The 18,999-nt window shown below is 38.6% G+C and overlaps 1 protein-coding gene across 1 annotated transcript in view; it reads left to right on the top strand.

Annotated features, from left to right (window-relative positions):
- PAXBP1 (PAX3 and PAX7 binding protein 1) overlaps positions 1–15,592 on the top strand; it is a 35,795-nt gene extending 20,203 nt beyond the window's left edge. The window contains exons 11-18 of the mRNA XM_023630046.2: positions 1,696–1,895; positions 3,006–3,150; positions 3,832–3,953; positions 4,701–4,777; positions 5,172–5,238; positions 9,445–9,591; positions 11,514–11,668; positions 14,413–15,592. Coding sequence (XP_023485814.2) covers positions 1,696–1,895; positions 3,006–3,150; positions 3,832–3,953; positions 4,701–4,777; positions 5,172–5,238; positions 9,445–9,591; positions 11,514–11,668; positions 14,413–14,530 — 1,031 coding nt within the window. The 3' untranslated portion in view covers positions 14,531–15,592. The remainder of the gene's footprint in view (positions 1–1,695; positions 1,896–3,005; positions 3,151–3,831; positions 3,954–4,700; positions 4,778–5,171; positions 5,239–9,444; positions 9,592–11,513; positions 11,669–14,412) is intronic.
- The last annotated feature ends 3,407 nt before the right edge of the window (positions 15,593–18,999 follow it).

Here is an 18,999-nt window from a genome sequence, read left to right as displayed (position 1 = left end):
TTAAAAGTAACTTATAGACATCATGGCACTTCCCTCTAAAAACTTTAGCATGTGTCTCCTAAAAACAAGGGTATTTTTCTACCTAATCACAATACCATTATCACGCCTAAGAAAATTAACTATCGGCCAGCCCCGTGTCTGAATGGTTAAGTTGGCACACTCCACTTTGGCGGCCCAGGGTTCACCGATTCGAATCCTGGGTGCAGACCCACACACTGCTCATCAAGCCATGCTGTGGCAGCGTCCTGCCTAGAAGAGCTAGAATGACTTAGAGCTAGGGTATACAACTATGTGCTGGGGCTTTGGGGAGAAGGAAGAAACAAGAGAGGAAGATTGGCAACCGATGTTAGCTCAGGGCCAATCTTTCTCACCAAAAAACAACAAAAAGGAAAATTAAAATTTTTAAATATCATTTCTGTATTCAGTTTTCCTCAGCAGCCCCCAAAAAACACTTTTTGACTGTTTTTCTGGGTTGTTCTATTTTCTAAACCAGGATCCACACAAGGTTCCTGCCCTGTATTTGGTTGTTACATCTTTTTATCTAGAATTAATGAATATCCACGGCTACCTTATACATACACACGCCCCTATTACTTACTTGTTTAAGACATTACTTTTGAAGAGACCAGGCCACTTGACTTGCAGAACGTCCTACATTCTGTATTTGTCTGTTTCCTTGTGGTATTAAGGAAACTTGTTCTTCCATTCACTGTATTTCTTGTAAACTGAAATTTAGGTCTGAAGCCTTGATTAGATTCAGGTTAAACCTTTTTTTGGCAAGAATATTTCATATAAGATTGCATAATATCACATGACCAATGTTAGATTGTTCCACTATTAGCAATGTTAATTAAGATTGATTAAGTTGTCACACTAGGTCTCTCCATTATAGAGATCCCCTTTCCCAAGTCATGGGAGGCATCAAATAACCTTTCACTTAAAGATCCTAGCATCCATTGCTGATACTTTTCTAGGTCAGTTACTGCAATCACCAACAGACTTTGAAAGAAGCAATATGATTGGTTACTGATTAAGATGCACATCTGTCATTTACACAGTGATTTGTGGACTGAAGAGTTAGCAGCAATTACTGCAGTTAATCTACCATGGTAACTGAAATTTGATCTGAGTTGTTGGGGGACAGGCGTTATTTAACTGAAGTGTGATAACAGAAAATGGTACATATTGGAACCGTGTGAAATGAAGACCACCTGCACTTGGGTTTGCATAAAAGACATTTGGAATCTAAACTTATCTCTGTTTATCCTTTCTTTTCTTTCTTTTTTGTTTTTATGGTGAGGAAGACACCCTGAGCTAACATCTGTTGCCAGTCTTCCTCTTTTGCTTGAGTAAGATTAGCCATGATCTAGCATCTGTGTCAGTCTTCCTCAGTTTTGTGTATGGGATGCTGCCACAGCATGGCCTGATGAGCAGTGTGTAGGTGCATGCCTGGGATCCAAACCCATGAACACTGGGCCACTGAAGCGGAGCACACAGTCTTAACTGCTAACCACCAGGCTGGCCCCAAGTTTATCCCTTCTTTTAAATTGCAATTAACAATTATTTATTTGTTAATAAGTCTGTCTTATTGATACTCAAGCTACAAAGAAAACGCTGAAAATATTGAACTGTGTTTTTTCTCCTGCATACTAAATTATGGTTCTCTGTGTGGTTTTTTTGTTATTGTTTTTTTAGATCGCATTTCAAAAGAATCCAGCAAAGTTTTTGAAGATGTCCTTGAGAGTTTCTATTCAATTGACTGTATTAAATCCCAGTTTGAAGCCTGGCGTTCAAAATACTACATGTCCTACAAGGATGCTTACATTGGCCTTTGTTTGCCGAAGTTGTTCAACCCCCTCATAAGGCTGCAGCTTCTCACTTGGACTCCTCTTGAGGTGGGTGGCTTCTGTCACTGTTAGAAAGCAGTATAACATGATGCCTGGGTGATTTTAATCTCAAAGCTGGAGATAGAAGCTTAAGCAAAGTATGTTTCAGGGGAGATAGGGCATGGGGCTGTAAGTGATACAGATTGTAGCTATAATTGGTACAGAAAGATCTTAGGATCTTTCCTTTTATGCTCCCTCCCTTCTCAAGAGAGCTGTCTATTGTTTTTCAATTTATATACAATACCTTTTGCAGTCAACTAAGATTATATGTAATGACACTGGGATATGAACATAACTGAATGGTAAGAACTTGGTCCTTTGATCCCAGAATACCTTAGACTCTCATGGGAAAGCTCACTGAGGCAGGTGTGAAATGAGGACCTGAACTAAGTCAGTGGAAATGGAAATTGGGAGGAGGAGGCAAATTGATAAAGTTAGGAATCAGTAGCAACTATTGGCCTGGGACATAAGGGAGGAGACTAGAATTGACTAGATACGTCTAGTGGTCATGTTTAAGATATGGTTTTGGAACTCACCAACCTATGGGTGGAGCTGTGGGCATGAATGAGATAGGCTGGGTTGAATGTGTAAACTATAAGGAAAAGAGGGCTGAGGTTGAAACCATGGAAACAACTGAAAAAAAGTGAGCTCTGGGAACCATTCAGCTCCCAGCTCCCAGGTACTCTTTGCCAGATCTTGTGGAGTTTTACCCTGTGTGTGTGTGTCTTAGCGTACAGCATAAGCTCAAGGGGACTTGTGTACATTCAGGAGTTCTCTTTCCGTGTAGCCCTCTCCTCTGCCCACAGCTTGCAGCTGTCCCAGCCTTCCTGGACTCCAACTTCTGTCTCCTCAACCAGCACGACCGTGCTCTGCTTGTGATCCCCCAGCTGCTCTGCTCTCCTGGCCAGGAGCTCGCCTCATTTAATTCCCTTCTTTCAGGGGTCATAGTCTTGTACTGCCTGTGGTCCATTGTCTGAAAATAGATGTTTCATATGTTTTGTCCAGTTTTTAGTTGTTTATGACTGAAGACTAAACCCACTTCCTCTTGCTCTTATCCTGGCTAGAAGCAGAAGTGGCCACTATTTTAAATGTTTGTATAACCTTTTCAATATTCTCTAGGCAAAATGTCGTGACTTTGAGACTATGCTGTGGTTTGAATCTTTGCTGTTTTATGGTTGTGAGGAACGAGAGCAAGAAAAAGATGATGTTGATGTTGCGCTGTTGCCTACCATTGTGGAAAAGGTGATTCTTCCTAAACTAACAGGTAGAGATTTCTGAACTGAATATTCAAACACATGGGTTTCTCAAATCTATTTTTAAGATTTTTTTTAAGTTAGCATGTATTTCCCCATAGAGATTACATTATAAATGATTAAGTTACAGCCGGGCCCAGAGATGGCTAAAAGGTAGACGTCTCTTAACCTAGGACTTGCAGACTACCTTGGGGCAGTCCATGGAGTCAGTAACTGATCCACAGGCGAATTGTAGAGACTCTTAAAGACTGCCTGAAGCAAAAGTGAATACATAGCTGGGGGGGCTATGCATTTTTCTGGGGAGCAAAATTTCATTATTTTCATCAATTTCTCACAAGAGATTAGGAAACATTGAGACAAGAACCTATTTATGATATTAAAAGTAAGTTTCGAGTTTGGTTAGAAATTCTTGATGCTGGGACAACATGTCCTAGGATATGGAAACTCTTTTTCCCCCCATCTTTACTTTCACTGAGTGGCAGAAAGTAAGAGGAATCTATCTTCTCTCCGTATTTGCCTAATCTGCAACATTTCCACAGTTAATAGAACAAAGATGACTGAAGGTTATTCTCTCTAAAGAGAGAAAAAATAAATCAGGATTGGCATTTCTAAGTTGAGGACTGCTTAACATCAGATTTAAGTGCGCTGCAATTTACTTCTGTATCTCAGCACATCCTACTTTTTTTCAATAGTGATAGCTGAAAATATGTGGGACCCTTTTTCTACAACACAGACTTCAAGAATGGTTGGAATTACACTAAAATTAATAAATGGATATCCTTCAGTAGTGAATGCAGAAAACAAAAATACGCAGGTAATTTAATTATTATCTATGAAAGGTTTGTGTTTTGTTTTTTGAGTTTTACCATCTCCTTTTGAAAATCAGCAAGAGTTGAGAAAAATAAGTGGTTAGGTTCTAAGCCAACCTGAAAATCTGATTCTCCCACGTGGGTCATCCAATCCTTTATAGCCTGAAATATACAAAATTTGAGATAGTAGTTTTCAGTTTGAAATATGTATACAGAGGATAATATTACTCGTCTAAGACAGCCTCCCGCTTGTACTGTTCTCTCATCCTCACCGCCACACCCACACTCCCAATCGGACTAATCAAACATTCCTTTAAGAACTCGTTTTTTAGAAAAAAGAAAAGTGTAAAACTAGTAGAATGGGTAATGATGATTTAAATGCTAAAACATTTGAACAGCATTTAATACCACTAAGATTGTTTTTTAACTAGTTCCCAAACTTCAAATTTCTGCCATCCCTCAGTGTGCATTCTTATGAGCTATTTTGACACTGGAAAAGGTGCTCGTTATCACTGTTGTATTTTCACTGACTTCATTTTGAGAAGAACCAGATTATGTGTCCGGTCTTAAAAATCTTTATATGGTAGATTAAGGGGTTCACTGAAGAAAGTAAAAAATTAGAGAAGACAGTTCACTCAAAATTGAATACTCAGTTACTTATATGATTTGGCATATAGCTGATTTTTATTTTCTAAAAGTTAACTTTCATTATAACCCTTGTTAAAATGTGTGATCTATTTTTAACTTTTTAGGTATACCTAAAAGCACTTCTATTGAGAATGAGGAGAACTTTAGACGATGATGTATTCATGCCCTTATATCCCAAAAAGTAAGTAACTCTTAAGAACACTAAAGATGATGATATTCTCCATTATCTTCCAGAGAAGGCTTCTTAGATTCTGGAAAAACTAAAGGTAGTTTGAAATATAAACTTTACCTATGTAGTGTAAACCTGTAGCCCAAAGAGACTAGCTCAGTGGGATAAATCGTTCCCTTAAGCAGAATAAAGCAAGTAATGCTCTTTGTTCTCCCTTATTATCTCAGAATAAATTTCCGTTACCTTTTAAACTTACTATGTTCTGGAATGTAATTGTTTGAAAACTTGAAAAATTACTTAATTCTTTGGTTCACCTATTTTACTTGCTGAAATCTTTTCTTCTGGGAATCAGATGGCACTAACATTTAAAACATTTGATGATGGAGTGTTTCCCCTTTTTTCTTAGTGTCTTGGAAAATAAAAACTCTGGGCCCTACTTGTTTTTTCAACGACAGTTTTGGTCTTCAGTTAAGGTATGTGTCTGTAGGCTGTCTAAAAGACTTCAGGTTTTGTTCGACTTCATATATTATATTTTGAAAAGTTTTTAAATATTTGATTAAGTAACTCCATACGCTTAGATCTGTCTATCTACACTCTCCATTTTACAAACTAATTTTATTCCAAGTTTATTTAGGTTTCATGTTTCCACAGGAGAAAATAAATTCTGAGTTCTAATGTTAGATCCAGGGTAGCCAACAAAATGCCTTGCTAAACCACAGTAAATTTATTCAGCAAATAAAGAGTGCCAGGTACCCTTCTAAGTTGGGGGATACAACACTGAGTAAGATAGAAGTGGAGCCTTCATGGAGCTCATAATCCAGCACAGTTGACAGAGAGCAAATAAGTACTCTCAGGTGTGAGCAATTATGAAAGGAGAAATTCAAGGTGGTACGGGAACACAGGCAAGGGGCGCAGAGGCCTTGACTGGTGAGTCACAGAAGATCCCCTTCCACCCTGAGGAAGTGACATTTAGGTTATTAGACCAGAAGAATAAATAAGAGTTGGCCCAGAGGTGAGGGAGAGCAGGGTACATTAGAAGAACTGAGAAAAGTCCCGGATGGCTAGAGTAAGGGAGGAGATAAGCAGTCCAGATGATACAGGAGCTATAATTTACATGTAGATGTGTAACCTCTACCCAAATCAACATGTGTAATACTTGCTCCATCTCCCAGAATTCCCCAAGCCCACCTCTACATCCTGGCCCTTTCTGCTGTCCTGTGGTTTTCTTTGTGAGAATGTCAGGAGTGGAATTATGTACTAGCTAGCCTTTGAGTCTGGCTTCACTCACTTAACATAATGCATTTGAGATTTATCAGTTTTCTGTTATCGGTGATGCATTCCTTTTTATTGCTAAGTAGTATTCCATTGTATAGTGGGTATACCACAGGTTTTTTATTTTGTTTTGTTTTTGTATTCCTTCCCCAATGGAGAGACATTGGATTGTTTCCAGTTTGGAGTAATTATGAATAAAGTTGCCATAAGTGTTTGGATATAGGTTTTTCTGGATATATAAGTTTGTATTTCACTTGGATAAATACCTTAGGCAAAGGTGTTTTCCAACCAACAATATATTAGTGTTCTAGTTATTTAGTTATTCCTCATTCTCACCACACATCACACTTGGTATTGTCAATTTATTTATTTATTTAAAAGATTTTATTTTTTCCTTTTTCTCCCCAAAGCCCCCTGGTACATAGTTGTATATTCTTCGTTGTGGGTCCTTCTAGTTGTGGCATGTGGGACGCTGCCTCAGCGTGGTTTGATGAGCAGTGCCATGTCCTCGCCCAGGATTCGAACCAATGAAACACTGGGCTGCCTGCAGCGGAGCGCGCGAACTTAACCACTCGGCCACAGGGCCAGTCCCTATTTATTTATTTTTTTAAAAATCATTCTGCTAGGTATATAGTGGTATCTCAGTATGATTTTAATTTTCATTTCCCCAATGACTGATGATGTTGAGCATGTTTTCATTTGCTTATTTGCTATTTGTATATATTCTTTGGTGAAGTATCTCCTCAAATCTTTTGCTCATTTTTTAAAATTGGGTTTTCTTACTGAGCTTTGAGTTCTATATTCTGGATACAGGGACTTTATCAGATCTATTATTTGCAAAGAGGCTGTTTTTTTCTTCCTAGTCTGTGGCCTGTCTTATTTCTCTTAACAGTCTTTCAAAGTGCACAAGTCCTTCATTTTGATGAAGTCCAGTTTATCACTTTTTCCTGTTATGGATCATGCTTTAGGCATCATATCTAAGAAATCTTTGTTGGGGTCGTCCCTGTGGCCGAGTGGTTAAGTTTGTGCGCTCTGCTTCACCAGCCGAGAGTTTCCCAGGTTCGGGTCCTGGGCGCAGACATGGCACCACTCATCAGGTCATGCTGAGTCCACGTCCCACATGGCACAACCAGAGGCACACACAACTAGAACATACAACTATGTCTGGGGGGGCCTTTGGGAGAAGAAAAAAAAGAAATCTTTGTCTAACAGAAGGCCACAAAGTTTTTTTCCTGTCCTTCTAGGCATTTCATAGTTTCAGGTTTTATATATTTAAGCCTGTGATCCACTTTGAGTTTATTTTTACATACGACGTGAGGCCTGGATTGAAGTTCATTTGTTCCAGCACTGTTTGTTCAGACTTTTTCTTTATTGAATTGTTTTTGTACTTTTGTCAAAAATCAGTTGACCATGTATGTATGGGTCGTGGAAGGGTTCTCAGCAGGGGAGTGACATGAATACATTGCCATTTTTAAGACTTCTCTGGCTGCTATGTGGAGATAATGCATCTGAGTAGATAAGGACAGTAATAGTGAAGATGGGGATTAGTATATATTTACTGCAAGCACTGTGCCACACCTTTTATATGGATTATTATCTTGCTGAATCCTCACAACAATCCCATGAGCTAGACACTATTATTCTCACTGTACTGATGGGACAGTGAGGCACAGAATAAGCTGCTCAGGGCCATTCCTTTGTTAGTGGTAGAGGTGGGAGTCTACCTCAGGCCAGTCTGACTCCTCAGCAGCTCTTTTCGGCGGGGCTTCTGTAAAGGAATTAATACCTAATGCCCTAAAGCCTCTGTTGTGTATGATGAATTCTCTTCTTTCCTGTGTGTCTAGAGAGGTACTTGCTGTGCACCATCCTTGGGAACCATAAGTAAAGAGTCACAGAACCCTTCTTGGGAAAGACTACTCCAGAGCTCATGCTCCTAATCACTTGAGTAGCTGCAAGGTCCAGGAAGAGATGATGGCAGCCTAGATTAGGGGAGGCCGCAGCAGGAACTGAGAGAAATGCACAGAATGGATGGAGGTGGGGTCACACAGCTTGAGGGAGAGGTCAAGAATGACTCCAGGCTTCTGGCCTGATCACTTGGTTGGACAGCGTTACCGTTTACTGAGATGAGAAGTACTAGGAAACTTAGAACATTTTGTGGTGGGATGGGCTGGGGGCTTCCATTTTATATGTACTGAGCTTGAATAGTTTGAGATGTCCAAGCGACACGGCTCAGTTTAGGTTCGTGAGATCCAGTAGGCATGCAGTATTGTAGTCAAAAAAAGAATTTCCGAGGCCGGTCCCATGGCTGAGTGGTTAAATTCTCTCGCTCTGCTTTGGTGGCCCAGGATTTCGCTGATTTGGATCCTGGGCGCGGACATGGCACCGCTTGTCAGGCCACATTGAGGCGACGTCCCACATGCCACAACTAGAGTGACCCACAACTAAAATATATACAACTATGTACTGGGGGGATTTGGGGAAGAAAAAAAAAGAAGCGTGCACACGCACAAAAAAAAACACAACTAGAAGGACCCACAACTAAAAGTGTACAACTATCTACTGTGGGGATTTGGGGAGAAAAAGAAAAAAAAAAAGGAATTTCCGTCTTTTTGGGTAGTCATTGGACCAGCTTAGGCACGATTGTGAGTGGAGGACATGTATCTAAGAATCAGTACTTGCCCGGTAGCACTTTCTGTAATGGTGGAAAATGTTCTATGTTTGCATTGTCCAATACAGCAGCCACTAGCTCCATGTGGCTTTTAGAATTTTAGTTAATTAGTTAATTTTAATTATTTAATTAAATGTACATTAATTAAAATTTAAAATTCAAATCCTCAGTCATTGTAGGAAAATTGGGACCTTTAAAACTGCTTATTAGTACTTCGGCAAGACACAGTCCACCGAATTTCATAAGACGTTTTACTGTTTAATTCACTTTGTACTTAATTTAATTGCTTAACATTGCCTCTCAATAATTTTTTTTTTCCTTCTATAAAACTAAACTTACAGAAACAGAGATCAGATTTATGGTCGCCACAAGCAGGGAGTAGGGGGTGGAGGGGTTGAGTGAGAGGGGTCAAAAGATACAAACTTCCAGTTAGAAGATAAATAAGTCCTGGGGTTGTAATGTACAGCATGGTGACTAGAGTTAACAGTACTGTATTATATATTGAAAAGTTGCTAGATCTTACAATTTCTCATCACAAGTGGAAAAAAAATTGTAACTATAAGGTGAGGGATGTTAACTAACTTTGGTAACCATTTCACAATATATACTTATATCAAATCATTATGTTGTAGACTTTAAAGTTATATATATGTATAGTGTTATAATTAAACTTATACAGTGTTATATGTCAATTATATCAATAAAACTGAGAAAAATAATTGTTTTTTCTTCTTTCTAGCTATTAGGGAATTTTCTTCAGTGGTATGGCATTTTCTCAAATAAAACTCTTCAGGAGTTATCAATAGATGGTTTATTAAATAGATACATTCTCATGGCTTTCCAGAATTCAGAATATGGAGATGACAGCATCAAAAAAGCCCAAAATGTGAGTTGACACATATTGTAGTTTTTAAAGTGCATAAGCTAAAATGAATTAAATTTTCTTTGTTTAAAGGGAGATTTGAGGGGCCAGCCCCATGGCTAAGTAGTTAAGTTCGCATGCTCTGCTTCAGCGGCCCGGGGCTTCACCAGTTCAGATCCTGGGCATAGACGTGGCACTGCTCATCAAGCCATGCTGAGGCGGCATCCCACATGGTACAGTCAGAAGGACCTACAACTACAATATACAATTATGTACTTGGGGGGTGCTTTAGGCAGAAGAAGAAGAAGGAAAAAAAAAAAAAGAAGATTGGCAAAAGATGTTAGCTGAGGTGCCAATCTTTAAGAAAGAGAGATTTGAGAATTTTATGGAAACTCCCTTGATTATTGAATTTGGTGTAATGTTGAAAATCAGTTTGTCTCCCAGGTAGTTAAACCCCCTTAGCATTTTTTATATAAGAATTCATATTGTTATACATGTTTATCTATCCTTCCGTCTGTCTATATCAGTATTTTCATAGGCAGTAATAAAAGTTTTAATTTCAGAATAATAATTTTTTAACAGTTGAATGAATGCTATTGTGTGTTACTAAACAAATGGTCTCCTTTCTCATTTAAGAACTAATTTTACTTAATATTATTTTTTTCTACTTTAAATATGTGAGTTACCTAATTTGATCTTTTTTGAAACAATCACAAAATTAAAATTTGCAAGTACAGTACAAAGAGTTTTTTTCCCTGAACCATGTCAGAGTCTCTGACATGATATCCCCCACCCTCAAATATTTCTGTGTCTTTTCCTTATAAACATGCATATTCTTCAACATGATTACAATATAACCATCAACATCAGGGAATTAACATTTATAGGTTACTGTCACCTAATCCTTATACTCCTCTTCAGGTTTTGTCAGTTATCACAATAATATCCATCATTGGTAAAAGAAATTCCTGATCATCCTTTGCATTTAATTGTCATGTCTTTTTAGTCTTTCCTTGTCTTGAAGTCTTTCCTTGCCCTTCATAACCTTGACACTTTTGAAGATGATAGGCCAGTTATTTTGTAGAATGTCTCTCAGTTTTGGTTTGTCTGCTAATCTCTCATGATTAGATTCAGATTCTGCATGTTTGGCAGGACTTTCCTGGATTTCATTAGTAGGAGTCCCTTCAAGTTGACTTCTTTGACCTTCTGGCATGTCCTCTCATTTTGAGGAGCTCTTTCTTATTTTCTGGCACACCATGTTGCATTCTCATCTTGTGTTTGCTCAGCTCCAGCCCTGAAATCAGTCATTTCTCCAAGCATCCCTGAGTTCTTTGTGGGGAACCGTCTCTACCTTCTTGGACTGACACCGCCTACTAAGCTGCCCTTTCCTGTGTGCAAATCAGCCATTCCTTGCTTGGATTTTATACTGCAGCTGTGTCCTCTTCACCCTGTGTAGGCTCTTGCCCCAGGCTGACCCTCTGGTGTGATGCTGTCTTCACCCCACTCTGGGCCAGCATGGCTCCCACTGCTGGCATGAATGCCTACTAACTGAATTGTTCAGCATAGGGAGGGGTTACAACATATGTTTTTATATCAAAAGCTGCTGGTAAAGGACAATTCAGTTCGTTTAGGGCTTCCTGGAAGACTGGAAAATGAAGCAATTGGTTGTCAATTTGATCTCCCTAATTTGCTTAAATATTGGAGAAATTTATCTTTTGCTGTGAGTACCTATCTGTTGAAGTTAAAAATTCAGGTATATTCAGGTGTATTTGTATCGTTAATGTAGGAAGTCAGGTTTAAAAGAATATCCCTTTAAAGTAATCAGTTATATATAGCTCATTAGCAAGTCTTCTAGTTAAATACATTGTACCTGTTATCTAGACTCAGCTTTTACACACTTTCGTTTATTTTCTTTTAACTACTTTATTTTACATCTTTCTTCGCAGGTAATCAATTGTTTCCCCAAGCAGTGGTTCATGAATCTGAAAGGAGAAAGAACTATTTCTCAGCTAGAAAACTTCTGTCGATACCTTGTGCACTTAGCAGATACAATTTACAGAAATAGTATCGGATGCTCTGATGTGGAAAAAAGAAATGCAAGGTAATTATATGTAATTATTTAATGAAATGGTAGTGATATAGAGTCTTTGGTTAGTTGTCAGACTTAGTATTATTAAAATGTTTTGGGGCCAGCCTTGTGGCCGAGTGGTTAAGTTCGCACACCCCGTTATTGCGGCTCAGGGTTTCGCTGGTTCGGATCCTGGGCACGGACATGGCACCGCTCATCAGGCCACGTTGAGGCAGCATCCCACATGCCACAACTAGAAGGACCCACAACTAAAATATGCAACTATGTACTGGGGGGATTTGGGGAGAAAAAGCAGAAAGAAAAAAGATTGGCAACAGTTGTTAGCTCAGGTGCCAATCTTTACAAAAAAGAAAAAATGTTTTAAGTAGAGTCATGTTTAATTTAAACTATACACTGACTTAGTATTGGTAAACCTAGCAGAAATACACATCAGTTTTCATTTTTGCAATTTTTACTTAATTCCTTTATCAATATGTTATTTATGAAGGTGTTAAGACTTCTGGTAAGGCCCAGCCCTAAAGGGAATGAGTGAATGATTGTTTTCTCTGTCTCCTCCCTTGAAGAATTGGGAAGATCTCAGGCTCTTAAAGTGTCATGGATCTTGGTCTTTGGAGGTCATTATATAGATGTAAGCCCTAGAAAGACAGTCTAGTGCTTACCCAAAGCGTATTGAAGGATCTCTCCCAATTTGGGGATGGGCGTGCTGTAGGTTGAGTTTTTCTATATTCGTATCCTGGACTAAAGATCGTCACTCATAATTTTTTGGGAGCAGCTTATGCATGATTTTTATCAAGGGTTGCAAGGAAGGAATGAATAAACGAATCATTATTCCTTTTTGTGGACATTGTATTGAGTGTTCTTGTAATTTTGGGATAAATCTCTCGCATAAAAAGTCAATAATAATAACAACTAGTACAATTTGGAAGAGTTGTCTTTTTAAAAGTTGCATTTCATATATTCTTCTTAATGTCAGTTGCATTTTTGTTTACATCATACCAATAGTCATACTCCTATAACAAAACCTTTTTCTTTTCTTCATTCCCCTTCCATGAAAAAGAACCTTATTTTCTTGAGAGAAAATTTGCTCTTTTACAGTAAAATTAAAAGCAAAGTTAGATAGTAAAGATTTTAGTGGTAAAATTCTTTGGCAGGTGATTTTGGTTTCTGTTTTAATTTCCTGCTTAGTGTGTGTCATTTTGATGTTGGTTGTTGTTTATTGCCACTAATGTTTCTTTTCAATTTGTTGTTTTTTACTAGATAAATCCTGTTCACATTTTAAATTTTGATTTATTTATATTTAATAGTGTTTTTGTTTGGAAGTTAAATATCAGCAAACTATTTACTTTTCTACAGAAAAAGAATTTCAGCAGCTATTTAAGTACCTTTTGTGTGCAAAGTTTCCTCATGTGTTGCAAAGTTTTACAAATAATCCTTCCTTAAAAGGTGCTGACTGGGGCCAGCCCGGTGTTGCAGCGGTTAAGTTCGCACGTTCCGCTTCCCTGGTTTGGATCCCGGGTGCAGACATGGCACCGCTTGGCAAACCATGCTGTGGCAGGCATCCCACATATAAAGTAGAGGAAGATGGGCACGGATGTTAGCTCAGGGCCAGTCTTCCTCAGCAAAAAGAGGATTGGCAGCAGATGTTAGCTCAGGGCTGATCTTCCTCAAAAAAAAAATAAACAAAATAAAAAAAATAGAAAGGTGCTTACTATAATTTTGTAGAGGAGAAGAGACAACTAATAATGTCACATGTGTGCTGTTTCTCACAAGTGGTTCAAACTGCACGTTAAAGTGGCCAGTCTTAAAGTGTGCTTCCTGGACCAGCAGCATCAGCCTCACTTGGGAGCTTTGTTAGAAATGCAGATTCTCACACCTCATCCCAGACCTACTGAATCAGAACTCTGGGGGTGGGGCCTGGTGATTGGTGGTGTAACGTCCCTCCTGGTAGTTCTGATGTGTGCTAAAATTTGATGTTTACTTAATAAGGCAGGACTTCTAGCTGGGCTGATAAGGAAGCCAGGTTATGCTTTATTGGAAATTTTGGGGGAGTGGAAATGATGCCGGATGGTGGATTGGTGATGAATACACACGAGTATAATTTGTGTTTCAGGTTATTCTGAATGAGCTGGGACCCTGGATTGGGAAGGAATGAGAGGCAGGGCTCTGAAGTAGTTTAACAAAAGATTACTTTCTTTCCTTACTAGCTCTTAATGAAAATCATTGATCTGAATGAAATTTTGGGTTGTTTTTGTTTTTGAAAATGAGCCCTCTGTCTCTGGGTTAGTCCTTTAAACATATACAAGTTTTCTTTTCCTTTTTTTTTCTTTGTGAGGAAGAGTGGCCCTGAGCTAACATCTGTTGCCACCTTCCTCTTTTTGCTTGAGGAAGATTGTCACTGAGCCAACATCTGTGCCAATCTTCCTCTATTTTATGTGGCATGCTGCCGCAGTATGGCTTGACAAGTGGTGCTAGGTCTGCCCCCGGGATCTGAACCCATGAACCCTGGGCTGCCAAAGCAGAGCCGCAAATGCAACCACTACGCCACTGGGCCAGCCCCTACAAGTTTTCTTTTATATGGATAAAAAATTTTTTAACCACTGTAGCTTGCTTATCTCTTTGTTTCCCTTCTTTAAAAACGTATGCTTAGAAAATTGATTGCAAAACCTCAAAAATGGTCGTAAAGTCAATAACAAATTTTCCCTTAAAAAGGCTTTTGTACTAATTAATGAAATACTACCACATTTTTTCTCTTTTAGGGAAAACATAAAACAGATAGTAAAGCTCCTTGCAAGTGTTCGAGCTCTGGATCATGCTATGTCTGTTGCAAGTGACCACAATGTGAAAGAATTTAAGTCTTTAATTGAAGGAAAATAGATCTGTGAGACTGAAAAGCCTGTTTGCTTTCATACCATTCCCAATGTATAAATTTGTATATATGTAAAGTTTCTTAAACTGTAAAATATTGATTCTTGTTTTAATACAAAGAACATTATTAATATTCAATACTGTGTCCTTAAATGCAATTTCTTCGGAATGAAAGGAATTCACGTTATTTCTAGGAAGTCTATGAATGTTTTCCTTACTGCCTGTCATACTTTGTTTACAGAAGTATTTTATATGGTCATTCAGATTAACCCTCTCAGTTAATTGTTCTCTATAAACGATTCATGCAGTGTAAATTGTGTAATTATGCATATATATATTTATACCACCATGGAGTTACTTTCACACTGGAAATTTGTGGGTTTTTTTCCTACAGAGTAAGCCTTTTAACAGCAGAAAATTATTCAGTAGCAAATTGTCTTAGGGAAACTCCTACACTGTTGCAACAAAAGGGCTGGCAGGTGACTAGTGTTCATCACCTTTTGGTTAGCAGTTGCTGTCACTGTAGCTGTGCTGCCTTAAGATTGAGAATGGGGTGTGGACTCAGTCATTGGGTGAATGATGAACTTTCTTCCTTGAATCAGCATTACAGTCAAATGTGGGTTTAATGTGAACTCTAAATGATATATGCAACGTAGGTTTTTTGAAAAGAACATAGAAGTTTGATTTTTAGAAATAATAGACCCACAACCTAACTGCATGGTTTGGGGCTGACTGTCTTGTCTCATTCATGATTTTACTCCCTGACCAGCTTACAAATACATGCATTTGAATTTTAGTAGTCTGTCATTATATTTAAAATCCCACACATGTGAGTTATATATGCAATAAAGAATACGCCTTGCTGGTTAGCCACACCTGGGCAATTTAATATCCATGGTCTTCTATAATGTTTATACCATGTTGTAAATATTCAGAGAACTTGTTTTAAAGTTTATGCTTTCTGATTCTGTGATTTTCAAAAGAGGAACTTTTTGGAAATTAAGGACTATTGTTTGATAATTATATATGTAATTAAGCTTTAGCCAAGCATTAAATTAATTTTTAAATACATCGTTTGTTGTATTTTGCTGGCAACTAATTTTAGTTAGAGCATTTCAGATGATTCTAATATAGCGAGACTATTAGCATGTGTCCCCTTGGTCAAGTCAAATATTATTTAGAACAGTGTCATCATTCTAATTGCCCTGTCAGTTTTATCTTTATTGTAGGAACATTCCTTATCCCTACATATTCATTCTGGATGAATCTTTTGTTATACCTTAGTGGCCTGCTAAGTAGAATTAAAATGAGAACACTTATTCTTACCTTCAATGGAATAAAACATAAACATATATATGTATGACATGCACACTATTTGTGCCTTAAATTTGTGTTTCCAAACGCATTAGACTGATTACTTTTCCTGTATCTGCTTTTAAGGACTCTTGAAGTAAACTCTGGGACTTCTCATCCTATGAAATCCATCAAGCTGTTTTGGTTTCAGGAATGGGTTTGAACACCGCACTAGGACCTTGATGTAACATGAATTTAGCATATAACTATGCATAAAACAAGTGGTTCTCATTTCTCAACCAGAAAACTTTCATTCCTGAAATAGCTAAAGGACATTCTTTTTTATGAAGGAAATTGTCACAAGATAAATTCAGAAGGTGACATTTTAATAAAGCTGAAGTTTTGTCTTTTTAGTTTTTTCTTTTGCAGCAGTGTTCTGAATTAAGTCCAAAATAGGTGAGGAAAGTCTTTGAAAAGGAAAGTTGTTTTATTGAAACAATACAAACCATTGTCATAAAGACTGATTTCTATTGTACCAAATGATGTTCACGCCCCACTGTTACCCTGTTGATGCCGTGGTGTCCTACTGCAAGCACCTGCAACTCTGCCTGCGGGCTTTCTCTTGGCCTGTCAACAGTCTGTAGAATCCACCAGGCCATGTCCCTGGGAGCAGCCCTCAGCTAAAGAAAGGAGCAGGAGGATAAATAACCCCAATGTGTTAGTTCGGGTCCTCTGGGGAGCAGTCACTGAGATGGCATTAGATATACAAGAGGTTTATTGGGGGAAATGAGACGAGGGGAAAAGGAGAAGGAGATGGAGGAGGATGGGAGAGCTGAGAGATCAGGAGGCAAGTGTGACCTCTGAAGGAGAGAGAGAATTAAGGAAGGTCTCAGGCTTTAGGGAAGTTCCAAGAAGGTTTCAGCAAGGCTAACAGAATCCTCAATCCAAAGTCACGGTTCTGAGACTTGCATGTCTCCAGGAGCATGCCTTCCTTTGTATCCCTGCCATGCCCAGTCATTGATGGAGATCCACTCTTGGGGAATGTGCCCTGGTGCAACCAGGGTGTGCTCCTAGGAGATCTGAGAGGCACGATTGCATGTCTGCCAGGCCAACTTCCTGATCTCTCAGGAAGGAAAACAGGTGTGTTCCACATCATCTTCCAGAGGGCTCGAGTTGGTCTGAGCCGTATTGCCTGCATTGATAACCTGATCACCCAGAATTGGCCAAAAATTGCACAAGTCTTACAGTAAGTATCTTCCTCAGGAGAATATACTAAAATGTAGAATTGCCTAACTTTTTTAAAGCCAGGTTTATTGAGGTATAATTTATAAATATTTATAAAGTTTACCGTCTAAAGTGTGTATAGTTGAGTGAGTTTTGACAAATGCCTAATTTTAAGTGCTTATTTCCCTTGAAATCATGAAGAACTCCTAAAACCGGTCAAATGTTGCAGAGCTGCAAAATACAATATGAAAATGTAAGTTGCTACACTGTAGTCATTCTTCATGCTTAGCAGAACTCATCTCTAACACAGGAATATCCCTATAGGAAAGGGAGTTGAGAACAGCTGAACTCTAGAACTTCTACGCGTACTGAGAACAATGAAATACGTCTGAATTTTTGGGAGCCCTTATACTTCGGTAAGGCTGTCATTGTCCAAAATGTTTTGGAGACTGCCCTCCAGCACTGAAACTACAGATATTAGATTCACAAATGCTGAGAGTGGCTTCAGACCGCCCAGCAAAGGCAGAGAGGCTAAACATTGTTCTGTGGGATTGGTATTGACATTCAGTGTTGACGGGTACCTGGCCTGCTTCTGGACCTCCAGGCCCCAGTCATTTATACTGGCCTTCCTCCAGCCCTGTCAGCCCCGACTCCAGCAGAGGCTTAGAGGTTGGACTGATCCAGTACAACAAGAATGCCTAGCACAGCATTTCTCAGAATATATACTGTGGTCCACTTAAAAAGATCTTTAGGAAAATGTATCTTACAGCCTATGCTTGACGATTCAAAACACGTGGTAAACAATAAAAGTTTTGACAAATCCTGTAGAAACCATTTTAAGCTGCTTTGCAAAAACACTCTGACCATGAAAGCTTACCTTTTACATTTAACCTGAGATGCTGCAATTCCACAGATGCTTGCTGCTTAGGGACCAGGAGCCAGATTGAAGAGAGAACATCCTACAGCTCCAATCTTAGGCTGAGCCCTGTTACGGCTCTGGTCCTTTGATTTCCATGGAATCCCTGTGTGTTATTAAAATAAACCCCCTTCACTTGAACTGTCTTGAGCTGGTCTCTTGTTGCAAATGAAAACTCTGTTTTTGTCACACACAAGTTCCTTGTTTGGACCAGTGACAATTTCCTTGTCTAGCCTATGTGTGAGCGATTTTTCAGTCTGAATTTTTTTCGTTTGATTTTATTCTCACAATCATTCTGCTCTCAAGCTTACTACATTTTCTACTTATAGGTTTTCCGGTTTTTCCAATTTAATATCCATGAACTTATTTAAGGCAAATAGCAAATGCCATTTGTAATCTACTATTGTGTTGCCTCTCAAGACTACTGTTTTCTCTTTAACAAGCAGCCCCCCCTTTCTATTTTCTAATAGATTTCTGCAGATCCTAGCTTTACCCTGTGTAACCCCAAAAGAAGCTGTTAAAGAGAACTGGATCAGACTGTTAATATTCCCCAGGTCTGCCAAACGTTTTCCAGCATTTTAGATAAAAACAAAACAAAACAAAGTCCAGGGTATACTACGAGGAAAAGATAAACATGGTAAACATCTGTCAAAAGTCATAGTCTTGTAACATATGGTATAGTTTTTTAATGTCATTCTTTGGGATAATCATTAATCATTTCTAAATTAATAAAGCCCAGCTGTAGTTTGCTGGGGACACATTAGATTGGACCATATATAGTCACTGAGTATTTTTGACCTGTAGAAATGGCAATTGCATGTTTGAACCTGATAGAATTGCTCATAGGAGAAATAATTTGGTCAAAAATCAACATCTAAAAATCAGGCTGTTTGCCTTCCAATCGATGAAGCTCTTGGACCTGATATCTGAAACACCTATCTGGGGCTGTTGCTGATCTCAGTTTCTCTCCCAATGAAACGTCACATATGCCTTGTATTAGTTGCTGTGACTGCTGTAACAAATTACCACAAACTGGGTAGCTTAA

Source organism: Equus caballus, chromosome 26 (assembly GCF_041296265.1).
Source record: "Equus caballus isolate H_3958 breed thoroughbred chromosome 26, TB-T2T, whole genome shotgun sequence".
Lineage (NCBI taxonomy): Eukaryota > Metazoa > Chordata > Mammalia > Perissodactyla > Equidae > Equus > Equus caballus.
This window is presented reverse-complemented; position numbering and strand designations above follow the sequence as displayed.